This window comes from Balaenoptera borealis (genome assembly GCF_965194805.1).
Source record: "Balaenoptera borealis genome assembly, chromosome: 16".
Lineage (NCBI taxonomy): Eukaryota > Metazoa > Chordata > Mammalia > Artiodactyla > Balaenopteridae > Balaenoptera > Balaenoptera borealis.
In genome coordinates this window covers 78399953-78418893 of record NC_138872.1, presented here as the reverse complement: position 1 = coordinate 78418893, position 18941 = coordinate 78399953, and the positions used below count along the sequence as shown (strand labels likewise).

At 44.1% G+C, this 18941-nt stretch overlaps 1 protein-coding gene across 11 annotated transcripts in view; it reads left to right on the top strand.

Moving 5' to 3' along the window:
• The first annotated feature begins 386 nt into the window (after positions 1–386).
• RCC1L (RCC1 like) overlaps positions 387–18941 on the top strand; it is a 42115-nt gene continuing 23560 nt past the window's right edge. For 5 of the 11 annotated variants that reach the window (XR_014235320.1, XM_082358591.1, XM_082358593.1 and 2 more), the window contains exons 1-6: positions 391–775; positions 11328–11457; positions 15201–15329; positions 16178–16244; positions 16788–16839; positions 18553–18637. Coding sequence is in view for 9 of the 11 variants with exons in the window: in XM_082358591.1 (XP_082214717.1) it covers positions 461–775; positions 11328–11457; positions 15201–15329; positions 16178–16244; positions 16788–16839; positions 18553–18637 (778 nt within the window). In the remaining 2 variants the exon portion in view is untranslated. Of the gene's footprint in view, positions 776–11327; positions 11458–15200; positions 15330–16177; positions 16245–16787; positions 16840–18552; positions 18638–18941 lie in introns of all 11 variants that reach the window. The other 6 variants (XR_014235319.1, XM_082358595.1, XM_082358587.1 and 3 more) reach the window with 5 other exon arrangements.

Sequence of the window (18941 nt, the reverse complement as noted above, 5' to 3'; positions counted from 1 at the left end):
AACAGGGCCAGGTAAAAAATGTCGAGGGACAGAGGATAGGGGAGAGCACTACGCTGGAGTCGCGCAGAGTGGGCAACCTCTTACATTTTACTCCTGCTTATTACCAAGAAGCAAAGGGCCTTTGCAAAATGAGAGCGCCCACCAGAGCCGGGAAGGTGCTCAGCAAACGCGCGCTCTGCGGGAAGGCGAGTGAGTTCAGGCCGGCTGCCGGAGCTCGCAGAGAGGTTGCGCACTAAGTCGGTAGGGCCGAGACGGGTCCTCTAGGTCGAGTCACTCAGGAACGGGCGATACCAGGCTCCGCCCAGTCCAGCCCAGCCCTCCAGCCTCCCTGAGCCATTGGCTGCCCTCAAGGCCTTTGCTTTCAGCCAATAGTAAACGTGGACGCAGGCTCTTCCGCCGGGGGAGGTCAAAGGTCGCCAATATGGCGGCGCCCGGGAACGGCAGAGGCGTGTAGCGGAGGATGGCGCTGGCGGCCGGGACTCGGTTGGGGCGCCGGCTGAGCGGGCCTGGGCTGTGGCGCGGACACTGGACGGCGCCCGGGCGCTCGCGGAGCCGGCGCGAGACGGCGGAGGCCGAGGCGGACGCGCCCGTGTTCCAGTACGTGGGCGAGCGCGCGACCCGCGCCGACCGCATTTTCGTGTGGGGCTTCAGCTTCTCCGGGGCGCTGGGCGTGCCCACCTTCGTGCTGCCCGGCTCCGGGCCCCAGCCCCGCGCCGGCTCGCGGCCGCGCCGCAGGATCCAGGCCGTGCCCTACCGCCTGGAGCTGGACCAAAAGGTGAGGACTTCGGCTCCCTCCCTTCCTCCCTCCGTGCTGCCCTCCGGTCTCGGCCGCGCCTCCCGAGGCACTCGGCCCTCTCGGAGAGGTTGGCGACGCTGGGTGGCCAAACTTCGGAGAGCACGACCCTCGAGCGGGCTGCCGGAGGGGAGTGCGTTAGGGCGCTGCCAGCACGTACCGAGTGGCCGAAACGTGCCAGGTGTTGCGCCCGGCTCGCGTCATTCGGGAGTCGAGGTTGTTGCCACAGTTACGGGGGAGGAAAGGGAGGCTCGGAGAGGTTATGAGACAGGCCCACGGCCCCCCAGCTGGCAGGTGTTCGTACTTTGGGATTCGCCTTCGGGCCAATCAGACCCCAGAAGTTCTGCTGTTAGGAAAGCTGACTTCAAAAGGTCAGAAAAAGCGTGGGCCGGCTGGAGTCGGTGAACAATTCGGAAATGAAATGTTAACTGGAGCAGTAACAGGAATGAGAGGAAGGATGAAAGGTCTAAACACACTGGAATGGTTGCACAGGAGTCCCCTGAGTTGACTCACATTTGAAAAGATGCAGCAAAGAACAGCTACCGGAGGGCGGCTTATCTCGGCAGCTAACTAACATCCAGAAAAGCGAAAACGGATGTTTAGGATAGGTTCTTGCTTGGCGTGGTTGTGGACGTCTTGGTGGGTGGTGAAAAAGAAGCAGATTTGACCAGTTTGGTTTCTGACTTCTCTGTCAAGGATAACAAATGATCTTTTGCCCTAAAAGGGGAGATCGAGAGAGCCAGGGAATTTAAGCTCCAGAGGAATGAAAAGTTGGGTTTGACTTCTTAATATTGAGTTGTGAGAGTTATTTATGTACTCTGGATATAGGTACTTTATCACATATATGATATGTGCAAATGTTCTCTGCCAGTCCATGGATTTTCTTTTTATTTTTTTAATAGTGTCCTTTGGAGAGAAAAAGTTTTTGATTTTAATGAAGTTCAGTTGATGAGTTTTTCTGCTGTGGATTGTGCTTTTGGTATATCTAAGAAATCTTTGCCTAACCCAAGATCACAAAGATAATTTTCCTCTGTTTTTGTCTGGGAACTTCATAGTTTGAGTTCTTATATGTATGTCTATGAGACAGTCATTTGAATTGATTTTTGTGTATGGTGTGGGGTAAGGGACTTTTTGGATGTGGCTATCCAATTGTCCTATCACTAGTTGAAAACACTGTCCTTTATTGAATAGTCTCGGCACCTTTGTGAAAATCGGTTGATGGTAAATGTAGGGCTTTATTTCTGAACTCTCAGTTCTGTTCCATTGATCTATATGTTTATCCTTATGCTAAAATTATACTCTCTTGATTACTGTAGCTTTATAATTGGTTTTTAAATTGGGAGATGTTAAGTTTTGGCTCTTCTGGGTCTTTTGCTTTTCCATACAAATTTTAGTATTAGCTTGTCAATTTCTGCAAAACTACCTGCTGGGATTTTGGTAGTGATTACACTGAATCTGTAGATCAATTTGGGCACAAATGCCATCTGAGTAATTTTGAGTCTTTCAATCTATAAACATGAAATGTCTCTCCATTTACTTGGGTCTTTAATTTCTTTCAACTATGTTTTTGTAGTTTTCAGTATACGAGTCTTGCATGTCTTTTGTTTTAAATTTATTCCTAAGTGTTTTTTTCTTTTTGATGTTCTTTTGAATAGAATTGTATTCTTAAGTTCATTTTTGGAGTGTTAATTGCTTTTACATAGTAATACAATTGGTTTTTGTATATTGACCTAATATTTTGTGACTTTACTGAACTTGCTTATTAGTTATATAGATTTTCGTGTATTCCTTAGGGTTTTATACACACAGGATCATATTGTCTGGTTGTATGTGAATAAAGACAGTTTTACATCTTCATTTCCAATTTGAAACTTTTGATTTCTTTTTCTTGCCTGACTGCATTGGATAGAACCTTCAGTGTAGCAGTGAATTGAAGTGACATCCTTGCCTTGTTCCTGATATTAGGGAGATAGTATTCAGTCTTTCATCTTTAATTATGACATTAGCTATAAGTTTTTAATAGATACCTTTTGTCAAGTTGAGGAAGTTCCCTTTTTGTCCTGCTTTGTTCAGAGTTTTTCTTTTCTTTTTCTTTTTGAAAAAAATCATGACTAGGGATTAGATTTTTGTCAAACACTTTTTCTATGTCTGTTTCTGTGATCATGTATTTTTTTGTCTTTAATTCTATTAATTGGATATATTACATTAACTGATCTTTGGATATTAAACCAGCCTTGCATTCCTAGGATAAATTCCACTCGATTGTGGTGAATAATCCCTTTTGTACATTGCTGGATTTGGTTGCTAATATTTTGTTAAGGACTTTTTGTTGTTTTTTTCTTGTGATGTCCTCCTTGTCTGGTCATGGTATCAGGGTATTACTGGCCTCATAAAATGAGTTTCTGGAAAGGTTTGTAAAGAATTGGTATTATTTTTTGTTTTAATGTTTGGTAGAGTTCACCAGTGAAGTAAGTCATCTGGACCTGGGCTTTTCTTTATAGGAAGAGTTTTTTTTATTACTAATTCAATATTTAAAAACTTGTTACAGGTATATTAAATTTTTTATTTCTTCTTGAGTCAGCTTTGGTACTTTGTGTCTCTCTGAGAATTTGTCCATTTTGTGCCAGTTATCTAATTCGTTGGCATAAAGTTGTTGATAGTATTCGCTTATAATCTAAATTTCTGTAGGGTTGGCAGGTTGGTGATGTCCCCTCTTTCATTGCTGATTTTGGTAATTCATATTTTCTCTCTTTTTACCTTGGTCAGTCTAGCTAAAGATTTGTCAGCTTTGTTAATCTTTTGAAAGAACCAACATTTAGTTTAATTCAGTTTTTGGTATTGTTTTCCTGTTTTCTGTCTCATTGATTTCCAGTTGAATTTTTATAATTTTATTCCTGTGCTTGCTTTGGGTTTAGTTTGCTTTTCTTTTCTAGTTTCTTTTGCTGGAAGGTTAGGCTGTAGTTGAGGTCTGTCTTCTTTTGTAATGTAGGTTTTTTTTTTTTTTAATAGGGTATTTTTAAATAATAATTAATTAATTAATTTATCTTTGGCTGTGTTGGGTCTTCGTTTCTGTGCGAGGGCTTTCTCTAGCTGCGGCAAGCGGAGGCCACTCCTCATCGCGGTGCGCGGGCCTCTCACCATCGCGGCCTCTCCTGCCGCGGAGCACAGGCTCCAGACGCGCAGGCTCAGCAGTTGTGGCTCACGGGCCTAGTTGCCCCGTGGCATGTGGGATCTTCCCAGACCAGGGCCCGAACCCGTGTCCCCTGCATTAGCAGGCAGACTCTCAACCACTGCGCCACCAGGGAAGCCCACTGTAGGTGTTTATAGCTATAATTTTTTCTTTAAACACTGTTTAGCTGCAGCCCATAAATTCTGTTATGTTGTATTTTGATCTTTATTCACCTTATTTTTCGATTTCCTATGTGATTACTTCTTTGACCCATGAGTTATTTGGAAGTGTTTAATTTCCAAATATTTGTTTTCCCTAATTTCTTTATTCATTGATATCCAATTTAATTCTGTTGTGGTTACAGAACATACTTTAATTTCAGTCCTTTTAAATGTATTGTGACTTTGTTTTATAGCCTAGCATATGGTCTCTCCTGGAGAATGTTCCATGTGTGTTTGAAAAGTATGTGTATTCTGTTTTTGTTTGGGTGGAGTGTTCTAGATGTCAAGGTCAAGTTGGTTGATAGCTTCTTGGTTAACCTGTTGTTTGCTCCAGCTGTTATCCACCAGTATCCAGGCAGCTGCAGTGTTCATCATTGGTCTCTGACAGTTTTCAACAAACATCCCTGGGGAAAAGGCTGTTTACCCTGGATGATACCTGGGTCAGATCAGATAAATAGAGCCTTGTGCTTGGGGTCTTACAGGCAACCACTAGATAGATCAAATGAGAATTCCCTGGGAATGGGGCTTTGAAATTTCTCCAATCCCATTTTGCCTCCTCCAATGGCTTCCAGACTGCTGGTTTTCACTATAATTGTGAGCTGTTGGTTTTCAGGAGCTGAGAATAGGTGGATGGGAATAGGTCAAGTTAAAATGCTGCAAAGCTTGCTGTTCTGAGATTCAGCTGCTTTTCTTAAGTAAACATTCCCCAGATTGCTTTAAGTCCTTGGTTAATTTCCAGAGTTCTGAAAATTGTTTCTGAGAATGTTTGCCAGTGTTCTTATTGCTCCACCATTTTCACTGATGTCCCTAAATCCATGTCCTTTTTTTTTTAATTGAAGTATAAATTTACAATGTTGTGTTAATTACTGCCGTACAGCACAAAGTGGCTCAGTTATACATATATATCCTTTTTTAAAAAAATAAATTTATTTATTTTGTTTATTTTTGGCTGTGTTGTTTGTCTTCGTTGCTGCATGCAGGCTTTCTCTAGTGTCAAGCAGGGGCTGCTCTTCGTGCCGGTGTGCGGACTTCTCACTGCGGTGGTTTCTCTTGTTGTGGAGCACGGGCTCTAGGCGCGTGGGCTTCAGTAGTTGTGGCTCGCGGGCTACAGAGCGCAGGCTCAGTAGTTGAGGCGCACGGGCTTAGTTGCTCCGTGGCATGTGGGATCTTCCTGGACCAGGGCTCGAACCCATGTCCCCTGCCGGGCAGGCAGAATCTTAACCACTGTGCCACCAGGGAAGCCCCTATATTCTTTTTCATATTTTTTTCGGTTATGGTTTATCACAGGATATTGAATATAGTTCCTTGTGCTATACAGTAGGACCTTGTTGTTTATTCATCCTGTATATACTAGTTTGCATTTACTAATCCTAAACTCCCATTCCTTCCCTCCCCAACCCCCCAATTGGCAACGACAAATCGGTTCTCTATGTCTGTGAGTCTGTTTGTTTTTCCTAGATAAGTTCATTTGTGTCATATTTTAGAGTTCATATATAAGTGATATCATGTGGTATTTGTCTTTCTCTTTCTGACTTACTTTGCTTAGTATGATAATCTCAGGGTCCATCCATGTTGCTGCAAATGGCATTATTTCACTCTTTTTTTATGGCTGAGAATATTCCATTGTGTGTATTTACCACATCTTCTTTATCCATTCATCTGTCGATGGACATTTAGGTCGTTTCCATGTCTTGGCTATTGTGAATAGTGCTGCTATGAACATAGGGGTGCATGTATCTTTTCAAATTATAGTTTTGTCTGGGTATATGCCCAGGAGTGGGATTGGTGGATCATATGGCAACTCTGTTTTTAGTTTTTTTTTGAGGAACCTTCATACTGTTTTCCATAATGGCTGCACCAATTTACATTCCCACCAACAGTATAAGAGGGTTCCCTTTTCTCCACACCCTCTCCAACATTTATTATTTGTAGACTCTTTAACGATAGCCATTCTGACCAGTGTGACCTCATTGTATCAATAGTTTAAATTTGCATTTCTCTAATAATTAGCGATGAGCATTTCTCTAATAATTAGCGATGATGAGCATCTTTTTATGTGCTCATTGGCCATCTGTATGTCTTCTTTGGAGAAATGTCTGTTTAGGGCTTCTGCCTATTTTTTGATTGTCAATCCATGTCCTTTTTTTTAAAAAATTAATTAATTAATTTTTTATTTTTGGCTGTGTTGGGTCTTTGTTGCTGCGCGCGGGCTTTCTCTAGTTGCAGTGAGCGGGAGCTACTTTTCGTTGCAGTGTGCAGGCTTCTCATTGTGGTGGCTTCTCGTTGTGGAGCACGGGCTCTAGGCGCACGGGCTCTAGAGCGCAGGCTCAGTAGTTGTGGCGCACGGGCTTAGTTGCTCTGCGGCATGTGGGATCTTCCCGGACTGGGGATCGAACCCGTGTCTTCTGCATTGGCAGGCGGATTCTTAACCACTGCGCCACCAGGGAAGCACCATGTCCTTTTCATTTAATTACTAACATGGTTGGATTGCATCTGCCATTTCGCTGTTTGTTTCTGTATGTCTTTTTTGTTTGTCGGTTTTTCCTTTGCTGCCTTCTTTTGTGTTAAATAGGTATTTTTCTGTTGGACCCTTTAAATTCCTTTGTCAGGTGTTTTAATATGCTTTTTGAGTTTTTGTTTTTTTAGTGGTTGGTCTTGGGATTATAATATATAATTTATCATAATCTATTTTAGGTTACTAGTGACCTAATTCTGAAAGACTATAGCAACTTTGTTGCAACATAGCCCCATTTCCTCTTCTCTCCTTTGTGTGGTTATTGTGATATATATTACATCTTTATACGTTTTAAGCCCAACAATACAATTTTATAATTATTATTTTATGCAGTTTTCTTTTAAATCATTTAAGAGGGGAAAAGAGAGAAAATTTGTTTATGCAGTGTTTTATGTTTATCTTTATAATTATTTCCACTGATGTTCTTCATTTCTTGTGACTTTTAGTTACCATCTGCTGTCATTTCCTTTTAGCCAGAAGAATGTCTTAGTAGTTCTGTTTTTTTTTTTTTTAAATTTATTTATTTTATTTATTTATTTTTGGCTGCATTGGGTCTTCGTTGCTGTGTGCGGGCTTTCTCTAGTTGCGGAGAGCGGGGGCTACTCTTCGCTGCAGTGCGCGGGCTTCTCATTGAGGTGGCTTCTCTTAGTACTCTAGAGTGCAGGCTCAGTAGTTGTGGCTCACGGGTTTAGTTGCTCTGCAGCACGTGGGATCTTCCCGGACCAGGGCTCAAACCCGTGTCCCCTGCATTGGCAGGTGGATTCTTAACCACTGCACCACCAGGGAAGCCCTCTTAGTACTTCTTAAAGCAGGTCTGCTAGCAGTGAATTCTCTCAGTCTTTGGGAATGTCTTTATTTCATCTGCATATTTGTTTTAAACGATAGTTTTGCTGGATATAGAATTCTTGGTTGACAGTTCTTGTCCTTCAGCACTTTGAGTGTGTCCTTCTACTCTGGTCTCCTTTGTTTCTAATGAGAAGTTAACTGTTAATCTTATTGTTGTTCCCTTGTACTTGATGAATCCATTTTCTTTTGATGCTTTCAAAATTTTCTCTTTGTATTTCAAAAGTTTAACTGTGATTTGTTGAGCAAGTTTAATCTGTTAGACTTATGGGTTTTTTAATAAAATTTGGTAAGTTTTCTGCCATTACTTGAGTATTTTTTTCTGCCTCTTTCTTTCTCTCTCTCTTGCTCTTCTGGGACTCCTGTTATGTAGGTGCTGATATACTGATGTTATGTTTCAGGTCTCTGAGGCACTGTTCTTTTTTTTTCCCAATGTTTCTTTTTTTTCCTGTTCTTCAGAATGAATAATTTCTATTGATATTTTTTTCAACTTAACTGATTCTTTCTTCTGCCATCTCAAATCTGCTGTTGAGCCTATATAGTGAATTTTAAAATTTGGTTATTATACTTTACAACCCTAGAATTTCCATTTAGGCTTTTAATGTTTTTATTTCTGTATTCAGATTCCATATTTGTTGGGTCATTGTTGTCATATTTTTCTTTAGTTCTTTAAATATGGTTTTAAAATATTCTTTGAATGATAGTTCAAACAATAGTTCACAAATCCAACATCTTGGTCCACTTAGTTTCTCTTGGCTGCTTTCCTCCCTCAGTATAGGTCACACTTTCTTGTTTCTTTGCATGTCTTGTACTTGTTTACTGAAAACTGGGCTCTTGGATATAACAACTTTGGATTCTGATATTATCTTCCTTGAGTTCTTTGTTTTTGTTTTTTTGTGGGTGGGGTAACTTTTCTGTAATTTAGGGAGTCAGTCTCCCCTGCTCTGCGTGGCCACTGACACCAGTGTCTTTGCTTGGGGTTTTTGTTTTGTTCCCTGTCCTAGCTCCCTTCCCCTCCCCGCACTGCCTTTTTTTTTTTTTTAGCCAGGCTTCTTCAGGGTTGCCCCTTATCTGCATACCTTTGTGGTCAGCCAGTGATTTGGGCAGAGGCTGTGCTCAGACACCTTGAGCTTATAAGGTTTCTCTCCTTCACCTTTGATTCTGTGTGTGGTTTGGGAACCACATTGAAAGTTCAGCCTGATCTCAAGTCTGCCTCAGCTTTTCTTTCCGCTGGGAGCTCCTTTGTGCGGTTTCTCAGTCAGCCATGCTTGTGTGGAGAGCCTTCCATGGCTCTCTCATTTCTAGGATCTTCCCATTAAATTTCTGGCTGGTCTGCCTCTCCTCTTACCCTAGTCAGGATTGCAACCTCAGGCTTGCTGAATTGTGGATCTTCCTTGTTTGTTTCCTGCTGAGTTTGCTGTGGCACGTGACTTTTCACCCTCTACCCCAAATTAAGTTTGTCCTTTCTGGCAACAAAGCTGATGGTTTTCATGACCAGCTCTGCCCTTTTCTAACTTCTGTGCTGACCGAGCTGGGGTAGATGGAGCAGCCCAGGACAAGAGGTCTACAAACCCCTGATACTCTTGCCTGTAGTTCTAGCAGCCCTTCATGAGTAACTTCTTGATATATTTGCCTTTGATTGACTTCTGGAGCCCTGAAATGGTTGTGGGTTTGTTTTTTGCAGTTTTCTCCAGTTTTATACTTGTTGTTTGGGGAGAGATTCGCTAACCTCTTCACACCACCATAGTTGGAAAGTCCCCTTGTGGCATATTATAAAAAACATTGCTTAATGCTGACTCTGTGTCAGGTATTGTTCAAAGCCTTTTCACATATTAGCAGATTTAATAATACAGTAGGTGCTTCCCAAATATTTGTTGAATGTTGAGTAAACAGATGAGAATAATCGTAGTGTGCTGGGCATCAGTCTTGGACTCGCTTTTTTATGTTTCCTGCTGTTTGGTCAGGGGCTGGCTCCTCCCTCCCCACTGGGTGATTTCTGTGGAGGCGGAGCCATTCCAGAAGGCCGGAGAACTGAGGGGTTTTGTTTGTTTGTTTTTTTCCTAATACAAGTGTACATTTATGTACCTTCCATGTGAATGTTACGAGGGAAAATGTCACAAGGCAGAAGGAGAGAGATATAACTTTTAGATGACTTGATTAAACAAGTCATCAAGTTTAAAAGAAGTATTTAGCTCGCTTCCTTCAAGAAATGCTGGAGTTAAAAAAAAAAGAAAAACCTCACGTTTGTTCATTATCAGTGGAAAGCTGGCATTTTCATCAGGATTAGGTTAGATTTACATGTAGTCTCTGAGACTGACTACATAGGCCTTTGGTAAACTGTAAACAACCAAGAGATAGTGGGGGATCATCAGGGTGACCATGTAATTTGTCATCATTTGCTTGAGAGTGAACCTTGGGACATCAGGTGTAAACCACGACTGCCTCAGGCCACTCTGGGTATTATGGAAAGGGGGTTGACTCTAAAACCAGGCTGCCTTTGGTTTGCTTCCAGCCCCACTGAAGCCTCAGTTTCCTCATCTGATCAGTGAATGTGGGGATTGATAACAGTGTGGGTAAAACACCCAGCAAACACACTGGCCCTGTCAATGTGTTATATTCACGGTAGCTGTAATACTAATTCTTCTTCATGGCAGTGGTGGTTTGAGAGTATAACAGTGTAGCATAAGGGTAAAGAACATGCACTCTGCAATCAGACCGCTTCCACTTACTAGTTGTGAGACTGTATTAGGCAGGCTACTTAATCTTCTAGGAGCCTTGATTTCCTTAACTACCAAATACTACTACTACCACCACCAATGATAATAAATACTTTATATAGCTCTTACATTAAGTCAGGTACTATTTAAGTTTTTTTTTTTTTTTAATGGCTGTGTTGGGTCTTCGTTTCTGTGCGAGGGCTTTCTCTAGTTGCGGCAAGCGGAGGCCACTCTTCATCGCGGTGCGCGGGCCTCTCACCATCGCGGCCTCTCTTCTTGCGGGGCACAGGCTCCAGACGCGCAGGCTCAGCAATTGTGGCTCACGGGCCCAGCTGCTCCGCGGCATGTGGGATCCTCCCAGACCAGGGCTGGAACCCGTGTCCCCTGCATTGGCAGGCAGACTCTCAACCACTGCGCCACCAAGGAAGCCCCTAAGGTTTTTTTTAAAAAAATATTTATCTATTTGGCTGCACTGGGTCTCAGTTGCGGCACGCGGGATCTTCACTGCAGCATGTGGGATCTTCGTTGCGGCATGTGGGATCTAGTTCTCTGACCAGGGCTCGAACCCGGGCGCTCTGCATTGGGAGCACTGAGTCTTAGCCATTGGACCACCAAGGAAGTCCCTACTTTAAGGGTTTTAACTACGTTAACTCATTTAGTCCTCACAGCTACCCAATAAGAGAGACACTGTTGTTATCTCTGTTTTAAATAGAGGGAAACAGACACAGAAGTTAAGCAGTGTATCTCAGGTCACACAGCTGGTAAGGGTCTACCAGTTGTAAACCCTGCGGTCCTGCCAAGATTCAAAATAAGGTAGTCTTCAACTTAACTACTCTGTGAGACTGTGTCTTGGTGAATGGGGATGATTTGATACTTAGACCATTGGGTGATTGTGAAGATTAAACGAGATAGTACATATCAAGCCCTTAACACATAGTAAACGTCCAATAAATGTTAGTTGCTATAGTAATAGTGTGTGTTCTTGGAATGGATAAACAACCTGTCATTTATTGCTGGGAAAACTTGATGTCACAAATCAGTCAGTGCTTTATGGGAATTTTTTTTTCAGATTTCATCTGCTGCCTGTGGCTATGGATTCACATTGCTGTCCTCTAAAACCAAGGATGTTACAAAAGTTTGGGGTATGGGGCTCAACAAAGATTCTCAGCTTGGATTTCACAGGAGCCGGAAAGATAAAAGTGAGCGTTCTCACCTTGGTTTCTCTCTGCTGTGATTGGTCTGAAAAGGCACCCTTTTTTTTTTTTTTTTTTTTAATATATTTATCTTATTTTTGGCTGCGTTGGGTCTTCGGTGCTGTGCACGGGCTTTCTCTAGTTGCGGTGAGTGGGGGCTACTCTTCGTTGTGTTGCGCGGGCTTCTCGTTGCGGTGGCTTCTCATGTTGCAGAGCACGGGCTCTAGGCACCCGGGCTTCAGGAGTTGTGGCTTGTGGGCTCTGGAGCGCAGGCTCAGTAGCTGTGGCGCATGGGCTTAGTTGCTCCGCGGCATGTGGGATCTTCCCGAACCAGGGCTTGAACCCATGTCCCCTGCATTGGCAGGCGGATTCTTAACCACTGCGCCACCAGGGAAGCCCCACCCTTTGATTTTTAAGAATATGATTTCATAAACCAAACCATAACAACAGAATAGATGGAGTCTTTAAAGGGATGTTGTTTGAAACCATCTAGATGGGATTATTTTTTAGCTTGTTTGATAATAACATTGAACCTTTAGGCAGAGGGGCATTTGCTGGTAAGTAAAGGTGTTCTCTTTTTTTTAACTTTACTTATTTATTTATTTGGTTGTGCCGGGTCTTAGTTGCGGCTTGAGGGCTCCTTACTTGTGGCATGTGAACTCTTTTAGTTGCGGCATGCACGTGGGATCTAGTTCCCTGACCAGGGATCGATCCTGAGCCCCTGCATTGGGAGCATGGAGTCTTAACCACTGCGCCACCAGGGAAGTCCCAGTAAAGGTGTTCTTTTTTGGCCCCAAAGAGATGACCTTTCTTTCCTAGCTTGGAGATCACTTGAAATATTCTACAGTGCTTAGAATATGGTCTAGGGAAAAAATTCAGTGAAATCCTTAAGATGGAGGTTTGATTCCAAATATCTGAAACTTGAATTGTAAAAATGTTAGAAATGATTTATAATGACATTTTAAAAAGTAGATGCTAGCCATCAATATAAGTACGATAAGAAACATTTTTAAAAATAAAGGGAAAATTACCCAGAAATATACTGGACAAGACTTTTTCCCCCCCATTTTTTCCTGTTCCCCATTCATATGCAAATATGTTAAAAATATAATTGATTACAGCATATGTTTTGTTTTCTGCCTTTTTTCACTTAATTTTGTATCAGTATTGTTTTATAAATTAGCATTGAAGTCTTTGTTCGCTGTGTAAGACGCCACATTACATTTTTTTATACCTTTTATTATATACAGAAATGGGCAGAAGAGTATAAGGCATCCCTATAAATTAGCATTGAAGTCTTTGTTCGCTGTGTAAGACGCCACATTACATTTTTTTATACCTTTTATTATATACAGAAATGGGCAGAAGAGTATAAGGCATCTCATATACCGCCATCAGCTCCAGCAATCATCAACTCATGCCAGTCATGTTTTATTCATTTCCCCCACCGTCCCCCTCAACAAATTTGAAGCAAATCTTAACATTATTGATTTTTTCTTAAATATTTCAGTACATATCTAAAAAAATTAAGGACTATTAAAAAAAATAAACACGACATCATTATCACACCTAAAAATAACAAAATAATCTTTTTATTTTGTTTTAAAGATTTTTTTGATGTGGACCATTTTTTTCTTTTTTTATATAAATTTATTTATTTATTTATTTATTTTTGGCTGTGTTGGGTCTTTGTTGCTGCGCACGGGCTTTCTCTAGTTGTGGTGAGCGGGGGCTACTCTTCGTTGCGGTGCGAGGGCTTCTCATTGTGGTGGCTTCTCTTGTTGCGGAGCACGGGCCCTAGGCACGCGGGCTCAGTAGTTGTGGCGCACGGGCTTAGTTGCTCTGCAGCATGTGGGATCTTCCTGGACCAGGGCTTGAACCCGTGTCCCCTGCATTGGCAGGCTGATTCTTAACCACTGTGCCCCCAGGGAAGTCCCAATATAATCTTTTAATATCAGATATCCAGTGTTTATTTTATTTTCTTTTATTTTTAACTTTTTTCTCTTTTTGGCTGTGCTGTGCGGCTTGCAGGATCTCAGTTACCCAACCAGGGATTGAACCTGGGCTACAGCAGTGGAAGTGCCAAATCCTAACCACTAGACAACCAGGGAACTCCCCTCCAGTGTTTAAATTGCTAGTTGTCTCATGAATGTCATTAGGTTTTTATTTTATTTTAAAAAATTTATTAGAATCAAGGTCCAGATAAGGTCTGGACATTGCAATTGGTTGATAAGACTTTTAAAACACTTTTGAGTTTGTGTCAGTCTTTTTCTGCTTGATATTTATTTATTGAAGAAATCATGTTGATTATCCTGTAGAAGTTTCCAGTCTGGAGTTTGCTGAATGCATCCCTGTGGTGCTATTTAACATGATCCTCTGTCCTCTGTATTTCCTGTCAATTGGTAGTTGGATGTGGAGCCAGATTCCATTTATTTATTTATTTATTTATTTTAAAAAGGAGCTGTAATACTTCAGATTCCCTTTAAATTTATGTATTTACTGCTTCCCAGGCCCTTAGGGGGTCAGTGAAGATAGTAATGGGAGATGTAAGGTTTTAGTATTTTAAAGTACTGTATTTTTGCAGCTAATAAGTCTGTATACACTAACAGCATTGTCCAGCGTCTTTGGTTTTGCTTAGAATTACATCATCTTATTGTGATAAATTTGTTATTCCATGCTGATCAGAAGCTCTGTTTGAAAATTATATCAGTCACTAAAAATACTAACAGGCAAGCATAATAATAAGGCCATATATTTGGTAGACAAAATATTTTCATTTTTTTAATTTTTAAATTTTTTGGCTGCGCCATGTGGCATGAGGAATCTTAGTTCCCCAACCAGGGGTCGAACCTGCGCCCCCTGCGGTGGAAGCACGGAGTCTTAACCACTGGAACGGCAGGGAAGTCCCCAGGACAAAATGCTTTTAAACAGGAGGTTCATAGGAGAAAAGAGAGGGGTCGTTAGTGGGAAGTGGGTTGAGAGCCAGTGTGTTTGCAGTTCTTCTCGTTAACTCCAGCCTCCATTATAAATATTCTGAAGCTCATCGTTTAAAACCTACCATAGGAATTCCCTATATAGACCATTTTGGCTTCTCCAGTAGGATTATGAAAAGCAATAATGTTCTTCTTTAGAGTGCCTTCTAAAACACTTTCTCCCTTTCTTGCTTATTTAAATATTAAAATTTTCTTTTTTGAATAGATGACATACTTGCATACCTCAGAATCCTAAAGACGCAGTTGAATATATGGAGAAGAGTCTGCTTTCCACCTCTGTCCTCCTAGCCACACAGTTTTTCTCCCTGAAGACAACCTGTGTCAACAGTTTCCAGAATATCCTTCTAGAGAGATTTTATGTATATGCAAGCACATGCATCTATGTATTCTTTTTACTTCCTTTTAATCTAAGTGGTATCATACCGTATATGCTGTTCTTCACTTTACTAGAAATTCTAGTGGGTATTGCAGGAAGAAAATACTTTTCCTTTCCTTAAAAATCCAGAAGGTGGCACTTTCCTGGTGGTCCAGTGGTTGCGACTCCGTCCTTCCACTGCAGGGGGTGTGAAAAAAAAAAATCCAGAAGGTGCTAAATGACGTGGGAAGAGATTTCTTTAATAAGTGTGCTTTTCAATAACCCAACATGTGATGGAGGCCAAGGGCTGGGAGTGGGGCTGGAGTTCTCGTCTTAGCTCTGCCACTAATGTACTCTCTCAGGCAGTGTAATGTATGTGCACCTTGTCCTTTTCGTTTCAGCGAGGGGATATGAGTATGTTTTGGAGCCCTCGCCCGTCCCACTGCCACTGGACAGACCTCAGGAGACGCAGGTGCTGCAAGTCTCCTGCGGCAGAGCCCACTCTCTCGTTCTGACAGACAGCGAAGGAGGTGATGGGAGAGTGGGGACCGCTTTCCTGCTGTTGGGCCTGAAGTGGCTTGTTCAGTTGGGCCACATCTAGTTAGTGAAGCTGTTGGCATTTCCCAAGCAAGTCAGTAGGATGGTTTCAGGAGACCTGTGTTGGGCAGCCTTTGCTAACCCTTCCGTGTTCTCTGCCCTCTGTGGTTCTTGGAAAACCTCAGGCATTTATAAGTGTGATGGCGCACAGCAAGCAGCCTTACTTTGGCCCCCTGCTCCTTAGCCATGGAGCCACCAAGCCGACCGTGTGTGTAGACGGCTTTTTCCCTTGTACTGAAAGCAGCCTGTTTGCTGACACTGCTTCCAGGTGGGGGGCTTCCACGGTCCAGGCTCCTGGCTCACCCCGGCACTCTCCAGAAGAGCGGTTGTTTCCAGGGGAAGGTCAACTTGACTAACGTTTTCAAATTTCATTTTTTTTGGCTAAGTGTGCTTTGTAGGAAAAGGCGAAGGTGGTGTTAGGAACTCTTTAAAGAGGGGGCTTGGCATTGAGGGCAGCCCAGTGACAAGTACAGGGAATGGGGGCTGCTGAGGCCTTTCACGGAGTGTGCTCGCCTCACACTGTGGAATTCCTGAGAAGCGCAACCAGGGCCCGGGCGGGGAGACGGAAGGCACGGCAACAGTGGCCCAGGCCTTCGCGGGCAGTCTGGACCCCAGCACACCTGCGGGGGTGCCTGCAGAGGCTGGGAATGTTGGAGAAGGAAGCCAAGGGGCAGCTAGGGTGAGTGGTCGGGCTAGGACCGCTTTTGAGACCCCCTCCAGTCCTGACATTTGAGAACTCCATGAACCTGCAGAGCATTTAACTGGCAGTGTTATCCTTTAGTCTTCAGCATGGGGAACAATTCTTACGGGCAGTGTGGAAGAAAAGTGGTCGAAAATGAAGTTTACAGGTGAGTTCCCAAAAGGACTACCCCTTCCCCAAATTGTGTCAAGCATTAAACACCCCCTGAGTGATTACGATGTGATAGACCCACAGAGCAGTAAAACTCGAGGTTCCTCATGCTGGAGAGGAGCAGTGAGAACTCACTGGAAGGCTGTGGAGAGTATCTTTCCGGTGCAGGTGGGAGGGAGAGCGTGTGAGCGTTGACTGTGATGCATGGAACTTCTTTGATTCTGTTTGTTATTTTCACCAAATTGATTAACTTAAAAATTCCTCTAGTCTTTAAAAAAATTTCCCTCTAGTTCCTCACATTACGCTGGTAGGTCTAAACACCAGTCAGAAATCTGCAGCGTATTAAAATCACCAAAGGATTTTGTTTCATTTTACTTTCATGCCCAGACCTACCTCTTCCTTATATTTGACCTTGAGAGTTTCCCTAGCGTTGCTATGTGTGTGGGGAGGCTGCTAGTTGGGGTGACGGGAGGGGCCAGAACCGCACAGTGCTTATCATGACCATATCTTTTGGTTCTCCCCAAATTGCTCCTGGCTGTAGCGAAAGTCACAAAGTCCATAGGATGCAGGACTTCGATGGACGGGTGGTCCAGGTAAGAGACGTGGGCTGAGAACCACTGGTCCCGCCCCGGGGGCGGGTGATTTTGAAAGGGTGAAAGTTGGGTGAGGTGATGGCAAATTGTTAGGGGGATTTTCTGAATTAATAAATTACTTTAGTAAATATTGCCTGCCTACTATAGGCCAGGATTTACGCTAGCTTGTGGGGATAGAAAGTTTAGTAAAAATTGGGGAGGGCGGGTAACACTCTAGTGGGAGAGGCAGGTTATAAAAACTAGCTGTCTCAGAGTATATGAGGGCTGTGTGTGTTCCAGGCTGCTTTCTCTTTTACCCATGCTTGGGTACAGTGCCTGGCATATGGTAGATACTTAAATGATTAAATATGTAAATGAGTGTCTACCGAAAGCACCAGAAGGAGAACAGGTACGTCTACCAGGCGTGGAGTGGGAGGAGAGACAGCATCACGGAGGAGGTAGCCGAGGAGCTGACCAGCTGGACCGGGGTGGGTGGTAGGAAAGGTTTTATGGCAGAAGGAGCAGCCTGAAGGCTTGATGGTGCCGAGAGCATGCAGTGTGGCTGGAGTGTGGTGTGCCTGCCTGTGGTGGGGCGGGGTGGAACCGGCTGGAAGACGGGTTGAGAGGGGACGATGCGGGGTCTTGTACACCTCATTAAGGAGTTTAGACTGCGTCCTCTTGGTGGTCAGGGGCTGCCAAAGGTTCTAAGCAGGGCGAGTGACAGCCAAGTCACAATCTGTTTAAGAAGGTAACTTTGGCCATGGAATAAAGTTGAGGGAGGAGGTGAAGTCCAGGTGGGACGCTGTGGGGAGAAGGGACAGGTGAGGAGACGTAAGGAGAATTGACCAGATTCGAGGCTTGATTCGATGGGCAGGGAGGGAGCTAGAAGGAGCCAAGTGTGACTCCACAGGCAGATGGGTGGCGCTGATGTCCTTGGCCCGGATGGCAGAGTCCCGGAGCAGCGGAGGTGAGGGGGAGGTGGCGAGGGGATTTGTTTTCAGGGTGGCAGTGGAGTGCAGTGTGCATCTTGTCCAGGCTTCAGAGCCACCTTGATGCGAGTTCAAGTCCCTGCTTGTCCACATGTGAACTGGGTGACTTGGGGCAAGTTACCAAACTTCTCTGAGATTCGGTTTCTTACTGGGTGGCCTTGGTCTTTGACTTAGCGCAGTGCCTGGCGTAAGGAATGTTTGCTAAATGGTGCTTTTCATTAGGCAGTTAGCACAGTAGGTCTGGGACTCAGCAGAGTGGTTGAGACTGGAGATGACCGCGTGGCGGTGGCAGCAGAAGCCGTGGGGGTGGGTGCCATCTCCCAGGAAGCGTGCAGAGCTAGGAGGGCAGAGGGCAGACCTCTGCGGAGGATTCCAGCCCTGAAGGGTCCGAAGTGGAGACTGAGCTAGTGACAAAGATGGGACACTGTTGGGGGGTGGGGAGAGGCTTATGGAGGGAGCGGTTCCTCAGGTGGCATCGGGTGGAGGAGCTCTCGGCTTCGCTCCTTAGGACACCTGGCACTGTTCTTTTTTTTAGCAAGAGCAATTTCAGGGGAGTAGGAGACACAAGCTGGGCTGCACTGGAATGAGAAAGAGTCAGATGTGGAGCAGAGCAGGACAGCCTACCGGCCCAGCCCCCTTGGCACTCAGGAGCGGTGGGGAGTGGTGCCTGGCTTTGGGCACTTGGACCAGGACACCGGCTTCCAAGGATTCCTTCTCACCAACCTCACCTCTGTTTGTGTGATAGGTCGCCTGCGGTCAGGACCACAGTCTGTTCCTGACGGATAAAGGAGAAGTGTATTCTTGTGGATGGGGCGCGGATGGGCAAACAGGTAGCGTCCCTTCCACCCCCGCCCCCCTCCCTGTGGGATGGTGCAGCTGCCTTCATCCGACTCTATCCTCTCCTGTCACTTCCTGGGAACGCTGTTCTGTTGTGTCCCCTCCCATCCCCCTCACCCCTGGCTCCCCGGATTGGATAGAGGATTGGAGAGTCCCGCAACAAGTCTGAGTCTTTTAAGAGACAAATGCCACCTAAAGGGAGCTCGATTTTAACTCATTTGAGAAGAATGTGATTAAGGGAGGGAGGAATGAGGGATAAGCTTTATCATCCTTGTATATTTTATTTTTCTGTGTTTG